Source organism: Herpailurus yagouaroundi, unplaced genomic scaffold, assembly GCF_014898765.1.
Source record: "Herpailurus yagouaroundi ecotype Mexico unplaced genomic scaffold, PumYag 166, whole genome shotgun sequence".
Classification (NCBI taxonomy): Eukaryota; Metazoa; Chordata; class Mammalia; order Carnivora; family Felidae; genus Herpailurus; species Herpailurus yagouaroundi.
In genome coordinates this window covers 14,061,965-14,087,115 of record NW_024412407.1, presented here as the reverse complement: position 1 = coordinate 14,087,115, position 25,151 = coordinate 14,061,965, and the positions used below count along the sequence as shown (strand labels likewise).

At 36.2% G+C, this 25,151-nt stretch overlaps 1 protein-coding gene across 1 annotated transcript in view; it reads right to left on the bottom strand.

The window, feature by feature from the left end:
* The window catches only part of SLC2A13 (solute carrier family 2 member 13), a 392,282-nt gene that overhangs the window by 307,684 nt on the left and 59,447 nt on the right, over positions 1 to 25,151 (bottom strand). Inside the window, exon 4 of the mRNA XM_040489036.1 lies at positions 4,440 to 4,648. Within this exon, the coding sequence (XP_040344970.1) occupies positions 4,440 to 4,648 (209 nt within the window). The remainder of the gene's footprint in view (positions 1 to 4,439; positions 4,649 to 25,151) is intronic.

The window sequence follows — 25,151 nt, the reverse complement described above, 5'->3', positions numbered from 1 at the left end:
TAAGCAACAAAATGACAGAAACGATATGTACATTTACTTTTAATTCTAAAAGCAGTAACTGTGTCCCCGCTAATTCAAAGCTTAGGCATAAATAAACCTAAGCATAAATAAAGATTAATAGTTAGTTCTTACTGCAATGTTTTAAAAATCAGGCACATGTACACTTTATAACTTCCAAGAAAATTAACCTGGTCCACTTAATGATACACATAATTTTGCACTTGCTGTTCCCTCTGCCTGGAACTCTCTTCCCTTCAGTTCTCTACACTACTGATTCCTTCTCAGGCTTCACACACACCTCTTCACAGAAGCCTTTCCTGACCATCCCCCTTCAGTCCCTCTATAAATGTTATTATCTTGTTTGTTTCCTTCAAAGTCATTACCACAATTTGTAGTTATCCAGTAACTATTTACTCTTTATCATTTGTGTGCTTCTTTCCAGCAGAATGGACTAGAACCTTGTCTGTCTTACTTATTGTCACATCCCCAATTCTACTGAGTGTCACTCAACAAATATTTTTCAGTGAAAGGCTGCTGCATGGTATTTAAAAATAAAGAAACAGGCATATCTCAAAGATTTTTAAAACTCTAAAAAAAAAAAAAGATTGTGGAGCTATTATAATCTGGCTCTCTTTTCTTACAAACCAAGAAACAAAGTGAGGTTCGGCAACTCCCCGAAAATCTTTTCAGGATTACCAGGTAAAGGTGAAGCCAGGACAAGTCTTTCTCCTCCCTGTCTCCCACACAAGGGAGCTTTCCAAACCAAGCTGTTACTTCCAGGCTTACTTTATGAGTCCTGCAGGATGTATAAACAGTGTTGAATACACATGAAAAACAATTATTTGCTTCTTTTTCCATCAAATGCCCTTTTTTCTTTTGCCCACTACAGTGGAGAAACCACATGCTACGGAGGTTGACCTTTGTGCCATGTGTAGAAGAGATGGAATACCATGACAATCCAATCCTGTTCTACAACATGGCCTGTGAGCCGTGCCTCTGCTGCTGACACAGCCAGAGGAGCTACCATATTCACTACAGAAGGTCACAAAGTGTATCTGAAACCAGGAGAAGTAAATCCCATATGCACGGATACCTCACACATCCAGAAAATAAATTAACTAATACATACTTCAGTAGCTAGATCTATTTTCCTCGATGAAGTCAAATTTAAGCTCCAGTGACCAAGAAAAAAAAATCCTATGAAAAGAGAAGGGTCACAGAAGCAAGTACCATAACAGTAGGAAGTCACTGCAAACTCCCAGAGAAGGACATGAAGACTGATTGATCTGCAATCAGTAAGCTCATTTAGTAAGCTCACAGGCAGGTAGCAGGTAACACCACATCTGACAAGAAAACCCTTCTCCTTAGGAAAACACAGGGATCACATACCACTTCTTTCTAACCTCCCGAATTATCAGAATATTTTGTCGTGGCTAGGCCAAAGCTCCTCCCTCCATGCAGCTGTACTCCACTGCCTGGAGTTCCCAAGCTGGAAGTCGGGGTTCAAAACTTACCTTGTCAGGATCCACGCACAGATGAACCCAGGCCACTCTCTAACCCTGCAACACAATGGCTGACTTGTCTTCTCTGGACCAGGGTGTTTTTATTATTTTGAAGTTAGCTGTTTCTTCATGTGTATTTGTCCACCTAGCCTATCATTTGCGAATGAAAGGTGACGGAGAGCCAGGACCCTGTCGGTTTAACACAAGACCTACCACTGATCTCTATTTTCCAATAGACAGAGTCTTGCACTGGACATGACAGAGTCTTGCTCCTGGACATGACAAGTGCTGAAATAAAACCCACACTTGGGCAGAACAGGTTTTTCTCTGGCCAAATTTCTCAATTGTAAAAATTAGGCCCCAAAATTACTGGTGCTATTTAAGACTGGCAAATCTCCCTTATGAATTCATCACATAAAACTCTTAATTCTGTACTTTAAAAAAGAACAAGAGATTAACTTTAAAACTAATGATGATAGTACCCAAATAGTATAAATCTAGAAATGGATAAAGTATCAATCCCATTAGTTACAAAGTTTAAAATATCTACCCAAGCATGGGATAAATATTATTAGGATTCAGTAGGTAACAGTATTTAAGAAAAAAAAAAAAAAAAACCATGCCAAGTGTGTATATAAAGCAATATTGAGAAACAGGTAAATGGCTTAATATTTTATCTTTACCCAAGAAAAAGTGCCTTGGTTAGCTCCCAAAGACTTCTCATAAAAACTAAAGCACATGCAGATAACTGCAATATCTTTATCTCAAGTTTCTTAAAACAAACAAAAACTTTGGTTACACATTTCAAAATTTTTTAATGTTTATTTTTGAGTGAATGAGTGAGAGAGAGAGAGAGAGAGAGAGAACATGAGCAGGGGAGGGGCAGAGAGAGAGAGAGAGAGAGAGAGAGACAGACAGACAGACAGACAGACAGAATCCAAACAGGCTCCGGGCTTGGAGCTGTCAGCACAGAGCCTCACGCAGGGCTCGAACCCAGGAACAGTGAGATCATGACCTGAAGTCAGATGCTCAACCAATTGAGCCACCCAGGCGCCCCGGTTATGTATTTCAAATAGTCATGAAACTCAAACAGTGTGCACCGTCAACAGTTGCACGGCTATACCAGTTGGACAAATTTTTAAGTAGTCAAAATCCAGCTACATTGTCAATGCTTCGTAGTAAAATCAGTGGTATCCCGACCCCTAAATGGGAAGGCTTTTTCAATTACATTGTTGACTTGTCCTTTACATGATAAAAACTTAAGTTCTAGATAGTATTTAATAGAACTCAATGCTCTGAAAGGTTATTTCTCCACACATTAGTACATGGGCTTCAAGCATACTGATTACTATAAAACCAAGCTCATGTTTCATTTAAGCCACAGCTGAGGGAAATTCAGAGAGGAGCATAAATGAAGGTATTTGTAATTTAAATGGACATTTGAAATAGTATTTTAAAAATCAACGCAATGTTCAACTCAGTAACAGTGAATTGTTTTGTTAAAGCCGAGTTCTCTTTGATACTTGCACTAACATCTGACTCTGGAGATGCTAGCAGTGCCCGGCACATGGTATATGCCCAGAAACTTGTTTGTTAAAAATGACCTTCACTCAGAATCAGCTCACAGGTTACTGGGGCTTTGACCTGAGCAGACAACAGCATCACACAACTGCATTACATACATATAAAAGTGAGAAAACCGAGTGTGGCTAACACAGTGATGAGCTGTGTTTATTCTATTGTTGCAGGAAAGCACAGCTTTCAGTTTTACCAAAAATAATAGTAGGAGAAGGAGAGAGGACAGACCTTCCAAGACCTGTGTGACACATATATCAATATAGCAGTGTGGACGTCTGCATTTTCTCAAGTATGAAAAATAATCTGACACCAGTCAGCATCTCTGCTCGGATTACCAATTAATGTAGGGGCAAAAGGAAGGTCAAGAGAAAATGAGACAATTTTGGGAAATGTGAATCTACCAGGGCAATGATTACTGTTGAGAAGCTGATTATAAAGTGTCTACCTTTTCCCATCATGTACATTTTGCAAATCACTTCCCCAAATCAGACTGTCAAGATTAGAGATCCTGCCTGAGAATTTTGCAAAAACTCTACATGATTTCTTCTCTGGAAAGAAATTCATCAACATAAATTGACTAAAAACTTCTTTTTTTTTTTTTTTTTTTTGCTTTTCCAACATGGTGAAATTTTGGTTACATAGTTAATTAAACATTTTAATGAAAACAGGGAAACACAAAATGATTCCACAACTAGGGTCTGAAGGTATTCTTATTCTCTGTGAAAACTAAACTGGAGCCTGGGTGCCTCAGTCAATTTTAAGTGTCCAACTCTTGGTTTCGCCTCAGATGATGATCCCAGGTTGTGGAACTTAGACCCACGTCAGGCTTTGCGCTGAAAGCATGGGGCCTGCTAGGGATATCCTCCCTCTCTCTCTCTCTCTCTCTCTCTCAAAATAAATAAACGTAAAAAAAAAAAAAAACGATATGGAAATTAATGTAACGCACGTAAACAAGGTATTTTTACTAAAGTGATTTTGACAATAGTTCACACTATGACTTTTTAGTTAATATGAAAAGGTCAATATGCATATATATATAAAATATACATATAGTTCAAAAATTACCGCCTGCACGATAATGACAACCATGTCAAGCATATCCAATTTTGAAAGAATAAAAGAGACTACACACAAATAAAAATAGTAATTATGTGAGAACAGTGGTAGTATGGGAACATATTTCTTTCTTTTATAACACTATTATATTACTTTTAAAATTAAATTATATTGATTTTGATTTGTTTATACACATAAAACCACTATATCATTTAGAGGTATTAAATAATAGCAAAAGAATATAGTTTCTAGATAACACCACTATGCAGTTTTAAGATTTGTGTAAGTATAAAATCTACATACCTGAGCCAACCTCTTTTTCTTCTTCTTCAATGTTGTTTTTGATGCTATCATATTCCTCATCAATGGTCTGGTTACCACGCATCTGAGATAAGATTCTACGGGCCTTCTGAGTCTGTCCTTTCTGAATCAGCCATCGAGGGCTTTCAGGTAAAAAGAGAAAGCCAAAAAACTGTATAGCTGCTGGAATTGCTGCAAGCCCCAACATGTACCTGTAATAAGAAATCCACACATTACTGTAAAATTTGGACTTACACTAGCACGGAGTATGAAAAAAAGGTTTGTGTTCACCACATTGGAAACAGGATCTAATATTAAATTAGAATGATCTTTTGTGTTTCTGTGTGTGATCAGAAAAAAAAAGAGGATATTTTTATGCTGTAGTGAGAAGCTGAAAAATGAGAAAAATCTGATTCTTCTCTCTCACAAAAATTACAATTAAAAAATGGGCAAAAGTCACAATAATTATATATACGCACTGTGAACCAAACACATCATGCAAAGCACCATGATCACAATCCCTTTCTAACACTAATATACATGATTCTGCATCTTACAATAGAAAAAGGAGCTAAAACAAAATCCTGATGATCTATTTTTTTTTTAATTTTTTTTTCAACGTTTATTCATTTTGGGGACAGAGAGAGACAGAGCATGAACGGGGGAGGGGCAGAGAGAGAGGGAGACACAGAATCGGAAACAGGCTCCAGGCTCTGAACCATCAGCCCAGAGCCCGACGCGGGGCTCGAACTCACGGACCGCGAGATCGTGACCTGGCTGAAGTCGGACGCTCAACCGACTGCGCCACCCAGGCGCCCCTGATAATCTATTTAAAAAGATACACGTTTCATTTTAAAAAATGCCCGAATTTATTTATTTTTGCTCTGTGAATGATTAGTAATGATTTCATTTTGCCATCAAGCTTCATGTTCACCTTCATTAATTAAGGAGAAGCCTATAGCAGAAAAAAAGTCAGAAGCAAATAATTATTATTAAGATGACAGAAATATAGTAAATAAGCAGATCAGTTTAAATCCATCAGGGAAATAACAAAAATAGCAATGTGAGTACATCAATATCAAAGATATCTCCAAAATTATTCTGACCACTAGACTGATCTCCTATTATCTCTTTGATGTTGGACCTCAATCTTTTTGAATGGAGGGGTTAGATTAGATAAACTTCAAGGTCTTCAAAAGGAAACTTCTATGAATCTATGACAGGTGTTATGTTTTCTGTTGATCCAAATTCCCTGGGTATATTTCATGGCAGATTCATGATGGTAGAGCTCAGAGGGCCAATTGTGATTACATAACAACCATACCCACTGATAATCAATCAGATTATCATAAATCAATTAGAAGTCATTTGACTCAATACAGCTTTCAAAGCTATTCCAACTTTTAAGCTGTGTTAAATCCAAAGTGGAGTAAGCAAGCCTTGATGCCTCTAGTAGTATATCTTTGTGAAATAAGTCCATTACTTTTCAAACAAATTCACTTTAATTCCACAAAAAGCAGAGAAAAAAATATAATTGTCACATGGGTGTTAAGAATACCTCTCCCTCCAAGATATTTGCAAATGACATACCTGATAAAGGATTGGTATCCAAAGTTTATAAAGAACTTATCAAACTCAACACCCCCAACACAAACAACCCAGTTAAGAAATGGGCAGAAAACATGACGAAACATTCTTCCAAAGAAGACATACATTCAGATGGCTAACAGACACATCAAAGATGCTGAACATCACTCATCATCATGGAAATACAAATCAAAACTACAATGAGATACCACCTCATACCTGTCAGAAAGGCTAAAATTAAAAACACAGGAAACAACAGTTGTTGGCAAGGATGCAGAGAAAGGGGAACCCTCTTACACTGTTGGTGGGAATGCAATCTGGTGCAGCTACTCTGGAATAGTACAGTGGCTCCTCAAAAAGTTAAAAATAGAACTACCCTACAACATAGCAATCACACTACTAGGTATTTACCCAAAGGATACAAAAATATTGATTCAAAGGGACACATGCACCCCAGTATCTACAGCACCATTATCAACAACAGCCAAATTACAGCAAGAGTCCAAATGTCCATCAACTGATAGATAAAAATATATACATATACAAAGGAATATTACTCAGTCATTAAAAGGAATGAAATCTTCCCATTTGAATGATATGGGTGGAGCTAGAGTGTATTATGCTAAGTGAAATAATTCAGGGAAAGACAAATACCGTATGATTTCAAATATGTGAAATTTAAGAAACAAAACAGATGAACACAGTGGGAAAAAGAGAGAAGCAAACCATGAAACAGACTTAACAAAGAGAACAAACTGAGGTTTGCTGGAGAGGAGGTGAGTGGGGGGTAGGTTAAATGGGTGATGTGTATTAAGGAGGGCATTTGTGATGAGGACTAGGTGTTGTGTGTAAATGAATCACTGAAACTAATATTACACTTTATATTAACTAATATTTAAATAACAACTTGAAACAAAACAAAAAACATCTCTCATTCCAAACAGCAGCTAAAACTACACACGGAATGAGAAAACTTTTAAGATTTTTTAAAGTAAACAAAGTTTTTATAATGACTAATGAATCACTTGGCCTTCAGTATTAAATAAAGTCTTATTAATCCATTAATCTTATTTTAATCCATGGGCTGTGATAATTATACCAACATTTCATCATTCCTTACTATGGTAACCTACAGAACACAGTGTTTTAACATCCATTTATGTCTCTGTACCTTGTTTTATAATAAATTATTTGCCTGTCCCACCTGATTGTGTATTTAACTTTGCATTCGATAAAGCACCTAATAAAATATCTTGCACACAGTAGGCACTTAGTAAATATTTTGTGAAATGTTACAAAAACAGCTATTCATCTAAACTTTCTGTATTAACTAGACAGAAAATAAGTATAGTTCACATTCGCAAAAAAGTTCATGTAGCAATTCTGGATCAGTTAGCTCTGTAAACTTAGTTGCACAGTAATTCCTTCCAATGAACCATTTTGTTATTCCAGATACAATCAGACCTTTTCTGAAGAAGACGTCTCATTTGAAGAAGACTTCTGAAGAGTCTTCAGATGAGTGCTGAGATCAGTTTACACAAATGTGTACTTGTGGCAGCTTCCCCTTAGACGTTACCTTTTATAACCAAATCTGTTATTCTAATGTATGTTTTATTGCTGTAAATGAATGACATTTTTATTTGCTTGTGTTCTCTCTTGAAGAAAAATTTATATACAATTGTATTGCCAATTACTGCCAATTACATAAAAGAAAAGCAATAAAAGGCAAACATAAATATATTGGATTAGGAAATAAATTTAAAAATCCTCAAAATGGAAGCCTTCATGTGTCATTTGTCTACACCTTTCATGAGTTTTCCTTCTTTTCTCCAAACTCCTTAATGATGCATTAAGATTACAGAGCTACAGAGAATACTTCAAAGCAGCCCTTGAAATGAATATAGAAACTGAACCATTTTCAGGCCCAATGATGCTCACAGAATACTGTGTATTTTACTACTCACTATTTAATCCTAGGACACAGTATTTTTAAAAACTGAAAGGAAAAAGAGAAGGAAAGAAAACAGAAAACACAAAAAGAAAATTGCAAACATACATATTAGCCTATGTTTCTAAACCAAGCTATGGAAGACAGAATACTTGGGCTCTCCAGTCCTTTAAAATATAAGGGTTATGATCTGAAATATACATTTCAATGCCCTAACACTAAGGTGGGTGGCACTCATCTGCCAACTTTTGAAGGATATTAAAGCCTGGTTGGTTCCAGAGACTAGGCAAAATAAAACATTTTTTATACATGTACAACCTAACGCTTCACTTCTAGAAGTGAAACAAAGGAGATTATTTTACTATATTTTATTTATCTTCCATGATGTAGAGGAATAGAATATGCCCCCCAAAATGGGTCTCTCTGGCATAAGGATTATCTTGGACTGATTATTTTTAACAAATTGCAGGCACAGAGAAAGCTTTGAAAACCATACAGAAGTCACCCTTTTGTAGGAGACATTTACATTTACAATCTCTACTTGTAAGGGTGTCTCCCTCTGTGCCAGTAAGAGGGGGATGACTCAGTCTCCAGAATTCTTATCAGCGGAGAAGGCAAAACTTAAATCTGCATTACAAACTTACCCCTGTTCATGCTGTTTTCCTGATAACCTGTCTAAACTGACTTCCCATCTCCACCCAACATCATCTTTTGTCTTTAGATGAAGATGGTATTTAGAGTGATGGCTTTGGCCATTTCAGGGAGTTACTCAGTTTTACCTGGGTCTCTCCCATACATACAGGAAGTACAGGTCATTAAACTTTTGTTTTTCTCTTGTTAAGTGGTCTCACATGAATTTAATTCTTAGACCAGGCAGAAGAACTCAGAAGGTCTGAGGAAATTTTTTCCTCCCAAACACTGACAAAAGTATTTTGATAGTAATAAATTTCCAAAGCTTTGTAAAGACCAAATACAAAATGTGTGTGTGTGGGGGGGGGGGGGGGAGGTAGCTGTTGTTTATGATGGAAAGAGCATAGGAACAGACCTGGGTTGCATTCAGTTCTGGACATACTAACCACAAAACCCTGGTCAAATTATTTAGTATTTTAATGCACAGGTAACAGTGTCTATTTCATAGGACATCTGGGATAATTAAGTGAAATTATACAGATGGTACCTAGAATGGTGAAGAATCTCAGCAAAAAAAAAAAATTTTTTTTATCTAGATAGATAGATAAATTGATCTATATAGATAGATCAATAGATCTATAGATGGATCGATATAGAGATAGATATAGAGATAGATATATAAAGAAATTTACCTCCCTGACTCCCTCACCTCTCAATCAATTCAATGTAACTTGTCTTTCCTGGCTGTATCATCCACACAAATATCCAGTAGGTAGAACTAACCAATTTCTTTCCCGAGGAAAACTGTTGCTCTGTTGATGCGCACACTGGAGAATAGGAAAAATAAGGGATTGTTTTTGCTGTGTTACTGATAAAAATTTTATGAGATTAAAAAAGCAGGAACTCTCTAGGCTCAGTTAAGGCAGTATGTATTCAGAACTCACCATGAGTCCTCTAAATCCAAGGGAATAGGGAACCAGATAAATGACAGAGAATGTACCAATAAGACAGTCTACTGATAAACCAGGGCAGTCAACCCCCAAACAAGTAGTTACCTATTGATATGGAAGAGCTCATCATCGTGAGTTAAATCAAGGGTTCTAAACCCTAGTTTCACAATAGAATGGAGGTGGGCGGTACTTTTAAAACATTACAGTGTCCAGGCCCTACCGACCCAGTATTTTGATTAACTGGCCTGGGCTCCAAGCCCAGGAAATTCTGCTTTATTAAAAGCTCCCCAGGTGGTACTAATGTGGAGTCAGGACTGAGAACCACCACTCTGTTTTTAAAAACTCAAGGGGTGAAAGTAAACAATGAGCACCCAAGGTCCACACTTTAAGGCAAAAGCTATTTATCTTCTAGAGGCAAACCAAGATGACAGGAAGGGAAAGTAGGTGGACTCGAGCAAAACTGCCATGTTTTCAGAAATTCTAAAATTCTTTAGAATCTCCTGTGGCATCCTGCTCACTCACTGAGCTATCTTTTTTAACTTTCTCAACTGAAGTTAACAAATGAGATAGTTTCTGGCCCAACTAGCCACACCAGCACCTGCCTACCAGAAAACTAAGGATGGGCCCTCAAATGGTAAGCAATGCTTTCAAATGGTGTGGCTGGGCCAGCTATCACCAAAGGAGACAAGCCCAGCTATTTCACCTCACCTATTAAGCCTTCTTCCCAGTGCCAAGAGCTGAAGCTCTGTGAACCCAAGATTCTGCATTCCCTGGTGACAGTCCTTCCCATGGTGGCCGAGCACACTCAGGTACCTCACACAAAACCAAAGAGGTCCTGCGTTGTACTGTGCGTTCACCACCATTATTGTCTTAAAAGAATCATGCTGCTCCCACCTACAAAACTGAAGGCAAGTATGCTCTAATAGATGGCCATTTAAGACACAGAGCTGTGTAGTTCATAATTGTCCCACTTCTCTCATGATAACAACATGGTTATCTGATAATCTGGTCTACTGATAACATGATGAACACATTACTTATTCTCCAGTAGTTCCACAAGGTAATGATTATGTTCCAAATACATGAAAAAAATCTACTTGAATGTAGCTTATTCATGTCACCACTTAACAGCAGCCAACAGTAATAGCTAATACATAGCACTAGTTAGTATGTGCCAAGCACTATTCAAAGGGCTTAAGAAACCTTAATTCATTTGTCTTCACAACAACTCTATTAGGTGGGTATCATGATTATCTCCTATTTATTTATTTATTTATTTATTTATTACCATTTATTTATTTTAGAGAGAGAGGTAGACAGTATGAGCGGGGCAGGGGAGAGACAGAGAGGGAGACACAGAATCCAAAGCAGGCTCCAGGCTCTGAGCAAGCAGTCAGCACAGCACCCCACGCGGGGGCTTGAACCCACAAACCGCGAGATCATGCCCTGAGCTGAAGTCGGATGCTTAACCAACTGAGCCACCCAGGCACCCCTATTATCCCCATTTTAAAGACAAAGAAACCAGGTACAAATTAGATACAGAACCAGTATGCAGTGGAACTAGGATTAAAATCTAGGCAATTTGGCTCCTATAAATAAATATATTTATTGTAAGTCAAGCTATAATAAATGTTTAATGATTAGTTAACAATTCTGCAGAAATCATAAAACAGAACATTAATTTACTTTAACTTCATGTTTAAAGACTTTCAAGGATAACTTTTAGAAGTTTGATTGTTCACTCACATCTATCAAATATATTAAAGCACTGCAGAATAACCTGGCAAAGGGGCTATCTGGGAACAGTCCACCCCCAGTCATAGGGAGCAGGGGAAATGCAAATTTAACAACAAAGACCTGCTGGTGTCAAACGAATATCTTATTATTCTCAACACCAGAGTGTCACTATAAAAATAATCAGCTATTAATTAAAAGAAAATATCTCATTTGTGAGGGTAAACTTGTACTGCTCGCTTTGAACACTGCACCAAACTGAATTTGAGTATCTTTTTTTCTTTAACATACACGTACTTGGGGCGCCTGGGTGGCGCAGTCGGGTAAGCGTCCGACTTCAGCCAGGTCACGATCTCGCGGTCTGTGAGTTCGAGCCCCGCGTCGGGCTCTGGGCTGATGGCTCGGAGCCTGGAGCCTGTTTCCGATTCTGTGTCCCCCTCTCTCTCTGCCCCTCCCCCGTTCATGCTCTGTCTCTCTCTGTCCCAAAAATAAATAAACGTTGAAAAAAAAAATTAAAAAAAAAAAAAAAAAACAAAAAAAAACCATACACATACATTTTTCATGCAGGAAAAATATAAGTAACATACATGGCAGGAGATAGTTTTAAAAGATGACTGGGAACAGAAAATTGTCTTTTTGATTTGATCCTTTTAAAATATATTACATAAGGGGCATGACAGATCTAACCCTGCTTTCCATAACACTTTGTTTTTTCAATCTCTCCTTCTCAAAAGCCTCTCCAAGCCTCTCCCCTTCCAAAATGAATTGTGCACGAGTGAGGAACTGCACCTTGCATCCACGTTCTGTTCATTTCTCTTCTCCTGTTTTTCTTCCTTAAATTCCCAGTGTAAAAAAGGCTGCAAATGCCTTATGATAGAAGAGCTGAATGATTTATGGTTTTAATTATAAGTCAAGCTATTATAGAAAAACTATCATGGCTAAGGAAGTTGTATTACAATATGTTATATTTAAAACAAATTGTATGCAATTGTTTTTATAGGTCTTGAGTTCTACTAAGGGAAGACACTTCACTCTGAGAAGCATATAAAGGTTTTTTGGACACTGCAGTCATTTAACCAATTATTCTAATAGGCCATGAGAGCATTAAGGTACAGTTCAATAATCACTTCCTTGTCGCTCAACCTCACACTGTTAAAAGTATGTATTTTTAAACCAAATCTCCACCTTATACTCTAGTCACAGAGAATCTTGCTATTTTTCAAAACACTTAGATTAGCTCAGTGACAATCTGTGAAGTTTGTCCCTGAGATAGTAAGGATTTGTAGCAATATTCTCTAATATCCAATACTGTCTTAGAATACACCAAAAAAGGGTGACAAAACTATATATATAATTCCAATAGTTTTATTTCCATCCTCTGTCTTCTAGCTTGCATTCTGTTTATATCTATTTCCTATTGATTTACAAATCTGGTTTATGTTAGCCCTTTTCTGCATAGCATGCAGAAGAGGAATATCATAACTATTAAGATACTAAGCCTTATTCTTTAAAACTCTACCGTTTCCAATGAGCATCCTTTTACACAGAACTATGAAATAAACTACACCTTTTTTTTTTCTCTTGAAACAGTTCATTGAAAATAAGGGTCAGCAGTTAGAATCAGTACATTCTTTGAAAGTGATACCTAATGAAGATTTGCTTTATTTGCTTGGAAAGCTAAGGCTGAATTCCTATGATCTTTCTGAGTTGCTACTCTGTTTACCCAGCAAACATCACCTTTAATGTACATTAAATGCCAAACTCTACACCAATCCTTAAGCATCATGAATGCACTTAAAACCAGAGACAGTGTAGTGCTGTGTCAATCCAAAAACATCCCCCCAACCTGGAACTTTCTGATATATATCACTGTGCCCTGTTTAGGGTAGTGAAATATTTTCCCCTTAAAAAGGCATAGTCCAACCCTTTCAAAACACATTCAAGAACACTGCTCCTTCACCACTACATCTTGAGCTACCTGACTTCAATGTTCCTATGGATTTTGAGTTTTTTCACAGACTTCTCATATACTTAATAATCATGTGAGTGATATATTTACTAAAAGATCACTATTCTTGGATTTACAAAAGAAATGCTCACCATCATATATTAATCACAAGATATTTACATGATAATCACCAAAGATCAATTATAACGTATGTAATATGTTTCTACTTCAGGCAAGTTTTAGATGCAAAAAGATAATACTGAATCTAGCCACCTGCTGTAATTACAACTCACTTGATAACATATTTTTCAAATTTAGTGCAAGACTCACAACTCCATTTTAACAGATAAAAAATTAAAATAATAAAACACTGAAAATTGAGATTCCAGGCTGGTAAATTAATTCTCCTTTGCCTTCAAGGACCATGTAGAACATCAACACTGATGACTGACATATCTGATAACCTGATGGCAGCAGAGAGTAAATAAGAGACCAAGGCTGAAAGTACATAAGAAAAAAAAAATCAGCATGTCCCCGTTGGAATCTTTCAAGTAAAAAGCAGACAATGTATGACCAGCAAATGAGCAAATTTTGTGTTACCTGGTGAAAGATTCTGTGTTAACAAAAAATCTTGCCAAATATGCAAACATAAGAAAATGTTAATTCTACATAGGTAGGGGAAACACCTCGAAGTAATTTGATATTGGTATATGAGATAGGTAGTTTGACCAAGGTTACTTAGAGAGTTGTGATTATAATAAAAGCAGCAAAATATGCTTACTTTGACAGAATAAGATGTGATATTAAACAAATGAATGTATTTTGCACAGATATTAAGTAGTTTTAAACTACATGGCAAAATATAGGGACTTGCACAAAATGCACAGTACTAGTGCTAGAAATAAAGCACACACAATCACATCTACACACATATTGTCTTTTTTTTTTTTTCCCACTCAGTTTTTTTTTTTTTTTTTTTCCCCAGAGCTTTATATCCAAAGCTCTGCGCTAGGGATTTTGGAGATACAATGATTCACAGACATCCTTTGCTTCAAGGAACTTATACACTAGTAATCATCGAACAAAACAGGATTACATTTAATTGCTATGACTGAAGTTTGGGCATAGTCTAGGAATAAAGGACAAAAGTTATTTCAACAAAGATAGTTAGAAAAAGTGTCATGGCAAAAACAACATTTATATTAGTCACTGGCCAATGCAGAAAAGGGGTATAATGGAGGGAGCTGACAGAAGGTGCAGGTTAACATTTTTTAGGGAAATTTTGCGTAGAATAAAGAGTTCCAAGGTATACCATTCTAAGAGTTTGGGGGAAAAAAAAAATATATATATATATATGAGAGTGTGTGTGTGTGTGTATCCTTATAACCATCCTAATAAAAAAACAGAACATTTCCATCATCCAGGAAATTCTCTATACCCATCTGCTTTCCAGTCAATCTCCACTGCCCCAGACAACCAATGACTGAATTTCTGTCCCCATAGCTTATTTTGCAGGTTAATGAACTTCATATGGAATTATGGAGACTCTACTCTCTTGCATCTAGCTTCTTTCAATCATAATGTTTTTGAGATACATCCATGTTGTTCTATTTCACTAATTGATTATCTATCCTTACCAGTCTGTCTTGATTACTTTAGCTTTATGCTAAGTCTTGAAATCAGGCAAAACTCTCCCAACTTTGTTCTTCAAAATGGTTTTGGCAATTCTAGATCCTTTACTTTACTTTTCCATTTTATCTGCGCCCAGTTTTTGGTAGTGCTGTGATTTTTTTTTTTAATTTTTTTTTTTCAACGTTTATTTATTTTTGGGACAGAGAGAGACAGAGCACGAACGGGGGAGGGGCAGAGAGAGAGGGAGACACAGAATCGGAAACAGGCTCCAGGCTCTGAGCCATCAGCCCAGAGCCTGACGCGGGGCTCGAACTCACGGACCGCGCGCGAGATCGTGACCTGGCTGAAGTCGGACGCTTAACTGACTGCGCCACCCAGGCGCCCCATGTAGTGCTGTGATTTTTAAGCAATATGCCCATCTCCTCTAAGTTGTTGAAGTTATTGGCACAAAGTTGTTCAAAGTGTTCCCTCATTATCCTAATAACGTCCACTGCAATGATGTGCTCTCTTTTACTCCTGATACTGATAAATTGTGCTTTAGCTTTTTCTTCTTAACCGGTTTAATAAGTCATAATCAGTTTATCAATTTTACTAACCTTTCCAAAGAATCAACATTGTTAATTTTTTCTATTGCTTATCTGCTTTCTATCACATTGACTTCCAGTCTTTATTATTTTCTTCTGTTCTCTCTGGGTTTAACATGCCCATATTTTTCTAGCCTTACATGAAACTTAGACCATCTGATTTTTCCTCCTCTAATATAATCACTTTAGCTACATACTTTCCCCTAAACACGGCTGAGGCTGAATTCCACCCATTTTGACATACTGCACTTTCTTTCCATTTAAAACTATTTTCTAATTTTTCCTTCTGATTTCTCCTTAGATTCATAAGTTATTTAGAACATGCTGGTTTTTGAAGATTTTCTGGCTATCTTACTAATATTTAATTTAATTCTGGTATGGTCAGAAGCCATATGCTGTTAAGATTCATTTTTAAAATTTATTAACATTTATTTTATGGTCCAGGATATGGTCAGTTTTAGAGAATGTCTAATGTCAATCTGAAAGAGGCAGTTAACAGTGTTGTCTGCTTTTCCTATAATCTAACTTTTTGTCTGGTTGTTTTTATCAGTTGCAAAAAAGTTTCAAATTCTCCAAATATGAGCCTGGATTGATCTATTTTTTCCTTTAGTTCTGCAAAGCTTTTTTATTTTATTGTAGTGAAATATAAATAAAATAAAGTTTACCTCTTGATCATTTTTAGGTGTAAAGATCTATTAACATCAAGTCCATTCACAATATCGTGCAACTACCATCGGCTAATTTGTGTTTATACATCTTGAAAGCTCTCTAAAGAAACTATACATTTTTTATCATTATTATTTCTGATTAGTTCATTGTATTATCATTATGAAATGTCCCCTTTTATCACTGGTAATACCGCTTATCTTAAAGTCTTACTTTGTGTGATTATTAACATAACCACACTAGCTTTCTTACACTTAACTGTTTGCATAGATCTCTTACTTTTAACCTATCTATGGCTATAATGCCATATGCCATAATGCCTAAATTGTGTCACTTTTAGACAACATAGGCTTGTGTCATGCTTTTTGTGCACAATAAAAATTTTTACCCTTTATAATTGTTGTAATAATTGGGTTTTAAGTCTACCATTCACTATTTGCCTTCCATTTGTTCCATCCATTGTTTTTACCTGTGTTCTTCCTTTTCTAGCCTTTGTTTAGCTTATCCAAATATTTTAAATATTCCATCTTAATTCTTATAATGGCTTCTTAGCTATGTATTTTGTATAATGTATTCTGGTGGTTGTTCTGAGGATAAAAACATGCATCGTTACTATTTAAAGATAATATTATAACTCTTCAGAAACATGTAGAATTTCCATTTACTCCCCTCAACTTTTTTACTATTGTCATCATATATTCTATAGCTCTATGCATTACATTTAAATGTAAAGTCACAGGTCTTTGAAAAGTTTGAGGCAAAAACAAAGAAACAAAAAACAGATAATGTCCTTTATATTTAGCCTATTATGATAGTTGGTATTCTTCCTTACTGTAGATGAGCTTTTAGCTAGGATCATCTCCCTCAGTCTGAAGAACTTCTTACAATACAGTTGGTCTAGTGGTGAAATTCTCTTAATTCTACTTTATCTGAAAACATTTTTATTTTACCTATATTTTGAAGGATATTCTTCTATCAGACTGACATTTTTCTTTCAGTACAGTTGACCCCTGAGCAACATGGGAGTGAGGGCACCCACCCTGTGCAGTCAAAAATCTAAAAATAGCTTGACTCCCCTAAAACCTTAACCTACTGTTAACTGGAAGCCTTACCAATAAAATTCAATTAAGTTAATTAACACGTATTTTGTATGTGATATGTATTATGTACTGTATTCTTACAATAGAAAAGCTGGAGAGAAGAAAAATCATAAGAGAGAATACATCTACAATACTATACCATATTTATCAAAAAAAAATCTGTTCAAACCCACATTGTTCAAAAGTCACCTGTATTTTAATGACGACATGCCATTGTCTCCGGACCTTCTAATGTTCCTCTTGTAAAGTTGGCCATCATTTCTATTGCTGTTCCTGTAATGTGTCTTTTTTTTTTTTTCTGGGATCCTAATTTTCTCTGGACCTTCTGTTGTCAGCTGTGTGATTATGATATGCTTGTGTTTGCTCATCTTTATATTTATCATACTTGGGATTCACTATGGTCTGGAATCAGTAATTAGTGTTTCAACCAAATTTTGGAAGTTGGCTGCTTTTTTTTTTTTTTTGCTTTCTCTTTCTTTTTTAATTTTTTTTTAATGTTTATTTATTTTTGAGACAGAAAGAGACAGAGCATGAATGGGGGAGGGTCAGAGAGAGAGGGAGACACAGAATCTGAAGCACGCTCCAGCCTCCAAGCTGTCAGCACAGAGCCCGACGTGGGGCTCAAACTCATGGACCGTGAGATCATGCCCTGAGCTAAAGTCGGACGCTTAACCGACTGAGCCACCCAGGCGCCCCTCTTTTTTTTTTTTTTTAACACATTTTTCCCTCATTCTCTTTTTGTTGGACCTCAACAAATGTAGACAAAAGTCTAATGTATATTAGACTACTTAGAATTAATTAGAGGTATATAAGAATATTCAACATTGTACCCTATGTCACTGAGGCTTTTTTCTTTTTCAACTTTTTTATTTTCTCATTTTCGTATTAGATGATATCAATGGATCTGCCTTCAAGTCTCCAGACCCTATCTTCTGTCATCTTTAATTTGTTAAGCCCAACCAATGCATTAAGTTTTAATTTAATTTATAATTTCAGACATTGTACTTATAGTATTAGAATTTATACTTGGTTCTCTTTTTATAGTTTACATTTCTTTGCAGAGATTCACCATCTGGTCACTCAACATGACTATCTTGTTTGCTAAGTCCTTCACCACATTAATAATAGCTGCTTTAAAGTCTTTTTCTGTTAATTCCAACATTTGCATCGTCTTGAGGTGTGTCTATATTGGCCAATTTTCTTTTAATTATGTATCATAAGTTCTGTTTATTCACATGTCTAATAATTTTTTGTGTTGTGAGTATCGTGAATGATAAACTATAAAGACTCTTAGATTTTGTTCTCTTCTCCCAATAATGCTGACTTTTTCCTATCAGCCTCCTTGAGTTTGGGGAGCTTTGGTTTTATACTTGGGTTAGTGTGAATCTGTTTCAGTTTTGGCTTGGTCTTGGGGCAAATCCTTAGTCATGCAACAAAGTCTTTATTTCTAAGGCATGATCCTTCTGCAGTTCTAATAGAAAACCTAAGCTGCAGCCTCAAGTTTCAACATCCAAATATGTCACTCCTCCCATGGGCAAGAAATAAAATCTCTCCCACTTTTTATCATATTGTAATTATTGTTTTCCACAGGCTCCAAGGAATCTCTCCTGTATATTCATAGTTCTGAGGTCAGTAAATATTTGCAGTAAATTACTATTCAGATTTGAGGGATTTCCTCCTATATGAGTCATTCTTTTCCTGGATTTTCACCTTCAAATTCCATCCCACTCTGCCCACCCCAAACTCTAGCCATTGACACTGTAAGCCAATAAAGCTGTAGTTTTCTACTTAAGTCATAGCTGTCCAGTATAGATTAAGGGCTGTCCTCAAGTAAAAAGTCATAAATGTAGACTTTGAGAATCAAAACCCCTCAGTTCCAACCCACCTTTGGAGATGGTGTTTTCCAATGCCTTAAACAGTTTTAACATTCTGTCTGTGGTTCATAATGGTCATCTTCAGGGAAGATTAGTCTTATACAAACCACTCTCATTAGCAAACTATATTCACTTTTTACCTGGAAAATTCAGATACCTGAATATGAGGGATATTTTTATTGCCATATTTAGATATAAGATAGAAAATTAACCTAAGACTTTCTTGAGATAACAGCAAACAATATCTTACCAGTTTGTAAATATGTTGGCCATCATTAACTCATTTGATCCTAATAACACTGTACAACTGCTAAAACGTTAGCTACATGAGGATATTAGAACTCAGGTAAATTAATGTGCTGTGAAAGCAAGTCTTAAATCTTTTCCTCCCACAACACTATGATACCTTTATAATAAATAGTCTTGTATCCTAATTTTGTCAATGACAAAATTACTAATATCCTCAGCATTAAGATATTAACTTGTAATCAAGCTGTTAGACAAATCCATCTTCCTTAAAATGGCCACTGTACCGAATTTTTTAAAATGTTTGTTTACTTTTGAGAGACAGAGCATGAGCGGGGGAGGGGCAGAGAAAGAGGGAGACACAGAATCCAAAGCAGGCTCCAGGCTCTGAGCTGCCAGCACAGAGCCCGACCTGGGGCCGGTACTCATGAACCACAAGATCATGACCTGAGCCAAAGTCGGGCACTTAACCGACTGAGCCACCCAGGCACCCCTGCACAATTAGATTTTTTTTTTTAATTTTTTTTTTTAACATTTATTTATTTTTGAGACAGAGAGAGACAGAGCATGAATGGGGGAGGGTCAGAGAGACAGGGAGACACAGAATCCGAAACAGGCTCCAGGCTCTGAGCGGTCAGCACAGAGCCCGACCCGGGGCTTGAACTCACGGACTGCGAGATCATGACCTGAGCTGAAGTCGGACGCTTAAAAAACTGAGCCACCCAGGCGCCCCAACACAATTAGATTTTTAAGACACCTTTATATCCTGTATTTTGTATGGAGCCAAACACGAATGATCTATTAGTACTAAATTATAACACTTTCCCCAGCACCAATTTGTTTAGAAATGTCACCCTTTTTGAAATATTCTGAAAAGCATATTATTGACATGATTTAAGTTGTAAAATATTATGGAGAGGCTAGTTTTTCATCACAAAGTGGTATTATTTTGGAAATTATTTTCAGTACTTTGAATAAGCAAAATAAATTCAATGTACTGCTAAAGAGAATGCAAGGGATTTAAAGTTCTACTCATACCTACTGAAGACAGCCTTTCTATGTCACCCTCAAATTTCCCAACAGTAATCACAGCCCTCCAACCAGCTGCTTTAAAACTTCTCACTATTGGATACAGGAGTACTGATGCATAGGGGCACTTGTACCCTAATGTTTATAGCAGCACTCTCAACAATAGCTAAATTATGGAAAGAGCCTAAAGGTCCATCAACTGATGAATGGATTAAGAAACTGTGGTTTACATACACAATGGAGTACTACGTGGCAATGAGAAAGAATGAAATATGGCCCTTTGTAGCAATGTGGATGGAACTAGAGAGTGTTATGCTAAGTGAAGCCATACAGAGAAAGACAGATACCATGTGTTCACTCTTATGTGGATCCTGAGAAACTTAACAGAAGACCATGGAGGAGGGGAAGGAAAAAAAAAAGTGGGTGGGAGAGAGGGGAGCGTGGGTGATGGATATTGAGGAGGGCTCCTTTTGGGATGAGCACTGGGTATTGTATGGAAACCAATTTGACAATAAATTTCATGTATTAAAAATAATAAAATAATTAATTAAAAAGAAAACACTTAAAGGGAAAACAAATAAAAATTAAATAAATAAATAAAACTTCTCACTATTGCCCACACATGACTGGTCCTTTCATACCAGGGGGCTTTTGAAAATTACATGCCACCTAGAATTTCTTTCTCCCTCACTAAGCCTGGAACTTATTCGAAAAGACTCAGTTCAAATATCTTTCCATCATAAAGCTATGTTATTCACACACCCTAAGAGCTTCCATAACACTATCCACCATTTAATTAACATACTGATGAAAAAGTCTCTCCATTAGTCTGTGAGGTGGCTGAGAACAGGTATGTTTCTTATAGGTCTATCTCTAGTCCCAACCACAACAGTGGTTTACAGGAAGTGCCCCCCCAATTTTTTTTAACGACTGAATGATTTCCATACTAATTGAAGTCTGCAAGTGTTACACCTCACTACCTCACACCTACATTCTGGCGGGAGCCTCATAAATATTTTCTTTGCATCCATCCAACAGCCAAGTGTTCCAATCAATTCGGGCATTGCTCTCATGTTAATCTTTGACTCACATTATAGCATGCTCTGCTCAAAAAATAATAGCTTCCCTTTGCTTATAGATGGAAGTTCAAAACCTCTGAAGCCTAGAATTCACAAACCTCTAGAATCTGGCTCCCCTCTTTCATGTTCCTCATCACCTCGGTTTTGAGCCTTCTGATCCTACCGTCAGCTAGCCTATACTCTGTCCCAGTTTCCACCTCTGTCCACAAATTCTTCAAAGAACTCAGAACAATGTTACACTGTCCATGAATTAGCTTGAAGATATTCCAGAGAAATCTCTCATACAGATGTTGCTCACTAATATTTTGTGCTTCTCATTCAACACGTACATTTCCTCAAATTCTATTTCTTTAGCACACAGACAAAAAGCATCACATAAATGATGAATTTATCTAGCACATACATGTGAAAATATCTAGCACACTCAAACATTTCACAAACAACTGTCCATGGATTAGTGAGTTAAGTCTAATTTTAAAACATTAAATCTGAGAATGAAGAAAAATCAACACAAAAGAGTATGACTTAGCCTCTCTATAGATAAACCAGTCTTATTACTCTAAGTCACATGGTAATTTATGTAATTATAAATAGAGGAATACTCATTTGGAAACCAGCTCTGGCCAAGAGAGAGGAACAAAAAGTGTTCTGGGGCCAGGGAGGCATATTATTTTGAGAGATGGAAAGTTACATGGGCTCAGAAACTAATTTTCATTCTCTGATTTTTTTCCTTAAGTAAGAAACACTTATGATTAATAATTTAGTTTTTAAGCTATCTATGAAGTAAATGTATTCCTCAACATACATTAATGAATTGGTATTTTGGTTTAAAAATCAATACCATTTCACTTTAGGTAAGAGTCACTTCCCTAGAGCCAAATCAATTCAGCTCTGTTCGATAAACATTAATTGAGCATTTTCTATGTTCCAGGCCCTTTCCTAGATCTAAAAATGAGTACAAAGTCAATGACACTCAGGAGCTCCAAAGTGAATTAGAGAAGACAGACAAAAAAGTAACTAGTTCAATATAACAGAAGTATAAAACAGTGAAGCTATGTATAAAGTCTAATGAAAGGACAAAGGGACAAAACCAGTTTCACATGATACACAAAGCAGAGATTTAAAGGAGGAACAACAGGTGGACGAGTAAAGCAGAACAGGTTAGGAAAGCATTAGAGGTGAAGTGAGCAGAAGGAAGAAAAAAACGCAAGATGCAATTGGTGTATAGTATATACAGTCATGGTTGTATAGAGGAGGAGGGAGGGAGGCAACGCTAAGTTCTACCATCTAGAAAAGCAGGCAGAGACTGGACAATGGAAGACACCACAAACCACCGTTTTGTTTTTGTTTTTGTTTTTTCCTGTGGGAAATGGAGAGGACTTGAAATATTTAAGCAGTGGCATGTCCAAGTAAGTGTTTTACACAATCATGGTGACACTTGTTAAATTTACTCTGTTATATATTTACCAAAGGCCTGCCGCATGCCAGGCTTTAACTCAGCAATTAAAAAGAGAAAGTCTCCATTTGCTTGAAGTGTAATGAGTAAATCTATGTTCAAATAAGCAAGATTAAAAAAATATCAGCACAGAAAATGGCAAACAGTGATAAAACCTGGTATCATTAATGCTAACTACTGAAACACCTCTGCCATCTTTAGAAGCACTATAATACATTAGGTAAAAATAAATTTTTTCCAAACGTCATGAGTCATCAGGGAAATGCAAATCAAAACTACAATGAGATGCCATCTCACCCCCACCTATGATGATTATAATCAAAAGATAATTATTTATTACCGTGCAGAAAAACTGGCATCCTCACACATTGCTAAGTAGAAATGTAAAATAGCACAGGACCCTGTAGAATAGTCTGCCCATTTCTCAAAAGGCTAAACATAGTTACCATATGACCTAGCAATTCCACTCCTAGGTATATACCCAAGAGACATGAAAACATGTCCACCCTGAAAACTGTAATGTTCACAGCATTTTTATAATAGCCAAAAAACAGAAATGTCCATCAACTGACAAATGGATAAACAGACAGTGGTTTTATCCATACTATTTGCCAATAAAAAGAAATAAAATACTTACACATACTACATGAATGAACCTTGAAAATATGTTAAGTGAAAGAAGCCAGTCAACAAAGGACCACATATTGTTACATGAAATATCCAAAATTAGCCAATCCATACAGACAAAAAGTAAATTGATTGCCTAGAGCTTGGAGGAGCTGGAAGGTTGAAGGGTGGCAGCTAAGGGGTACAGAGTTTCTTTCTGGAATAATGAAAATATTCTAAAATTTGATTACAGTAACGGCAGCACAGTTCTGTGAATACACTAAAAGCCAATGAATTATATTTTAAATGGGTAAACTGAATGGTATGTATCTCATTAAAGTTGATTTTACAAAATTCTAATTTTTAATGATCTCTTCAAAATCCTTATTCCTCTTTCCTCATGAAGCCAGATGACATTTTTTTTTCCCAGAAAAGAAGGTCTGATAACACTAGAGTGCTTTAAAAATACTAGCATTCAATTTTCTACTGGCAATGCTCTTTTCTAGAAAAACTCATCTTCTAGTTGTTCAGCAGAAAATAATTTATTTCTATGACATCCAAACAATAAAAGAACAGTAGGTTTGACCCATCTGGCAGAAAACATGGGTTATTCTTTCAAGAACATCAAAAACTAAAGAAGTTTTTCTACCTGATTAATCAGTTTCATCTTCTATATGTTTTAATCTGATCACTAGTGTAGAAAAGTTCAGTAACCACATTTTAGATTATAAACTGTTGGAAAGAGAAGGAGGAAGAAAGAGGTTACATTTCAAGTAGGAAGAACTGGCTTTAAAGTCTACTCTGTTAACAGCCATCTGGCCCCAACCAAATATTTAAAATGTTTAGTAGCTTGAAGTAGAGTTTCAGAGGCAATAAAAGTCAAAAAGGAATAAAAAAGAAACAATGTTAAAATATCAAAACTCTTGTAAAATAGGGGACATCTTACTTCGTAATATACAAAAATTTGAGTATGAAAAAAATGCTGTACTTAACATTTACACCCACATTTTAATTAGGATTTTTGAAATATACTGCCACAAAAAGGATGAATCATTTATTGTTATAATTTTATTTTTCTTAATGTTTATTTATTTAGAGTCAGAGCACGAGCAGGGGAGAGGCACAGAGAGAGAGGGAGAGAGAGAGAAACCCAAGCAGGCTCCACACTGTCAGTGAACCACGTCATGAACTATGACATCCTGACCTGAGCTGAAATCAAGAGTTGGACATTCAACCGACTGAGCCACCCAGGTGCCCCAATTGCTATAATTTTAAATAAGTTAGTATTGCTGACAATTCTAAAGTTGATGTTGAGGTAGTACTTCAACCTTTATTTGCTTATAACCACACTCCTATTAGCCCAGGAAACAGATGAGTTAAACACACTTCTAAGAATACTAAATACTGGAAGAAAAGAACACACGGAAAATTCACCAGCTGAAAAAAAGGTAACATGTTTGCACATGGACACAAGTGAATGTGTATTCATGCAAACAATAAGCGGAGTTCTAAGTGATCTAAGATGCTAATGCATTCATCTGAATACCAGCCCAAGTTAGTTTTCCCATCCTCATTCATATATATATATATATATATATATATATATATATATTTTTTTTTTTTTTTTTTTTTTTTTTTTTTTTTTT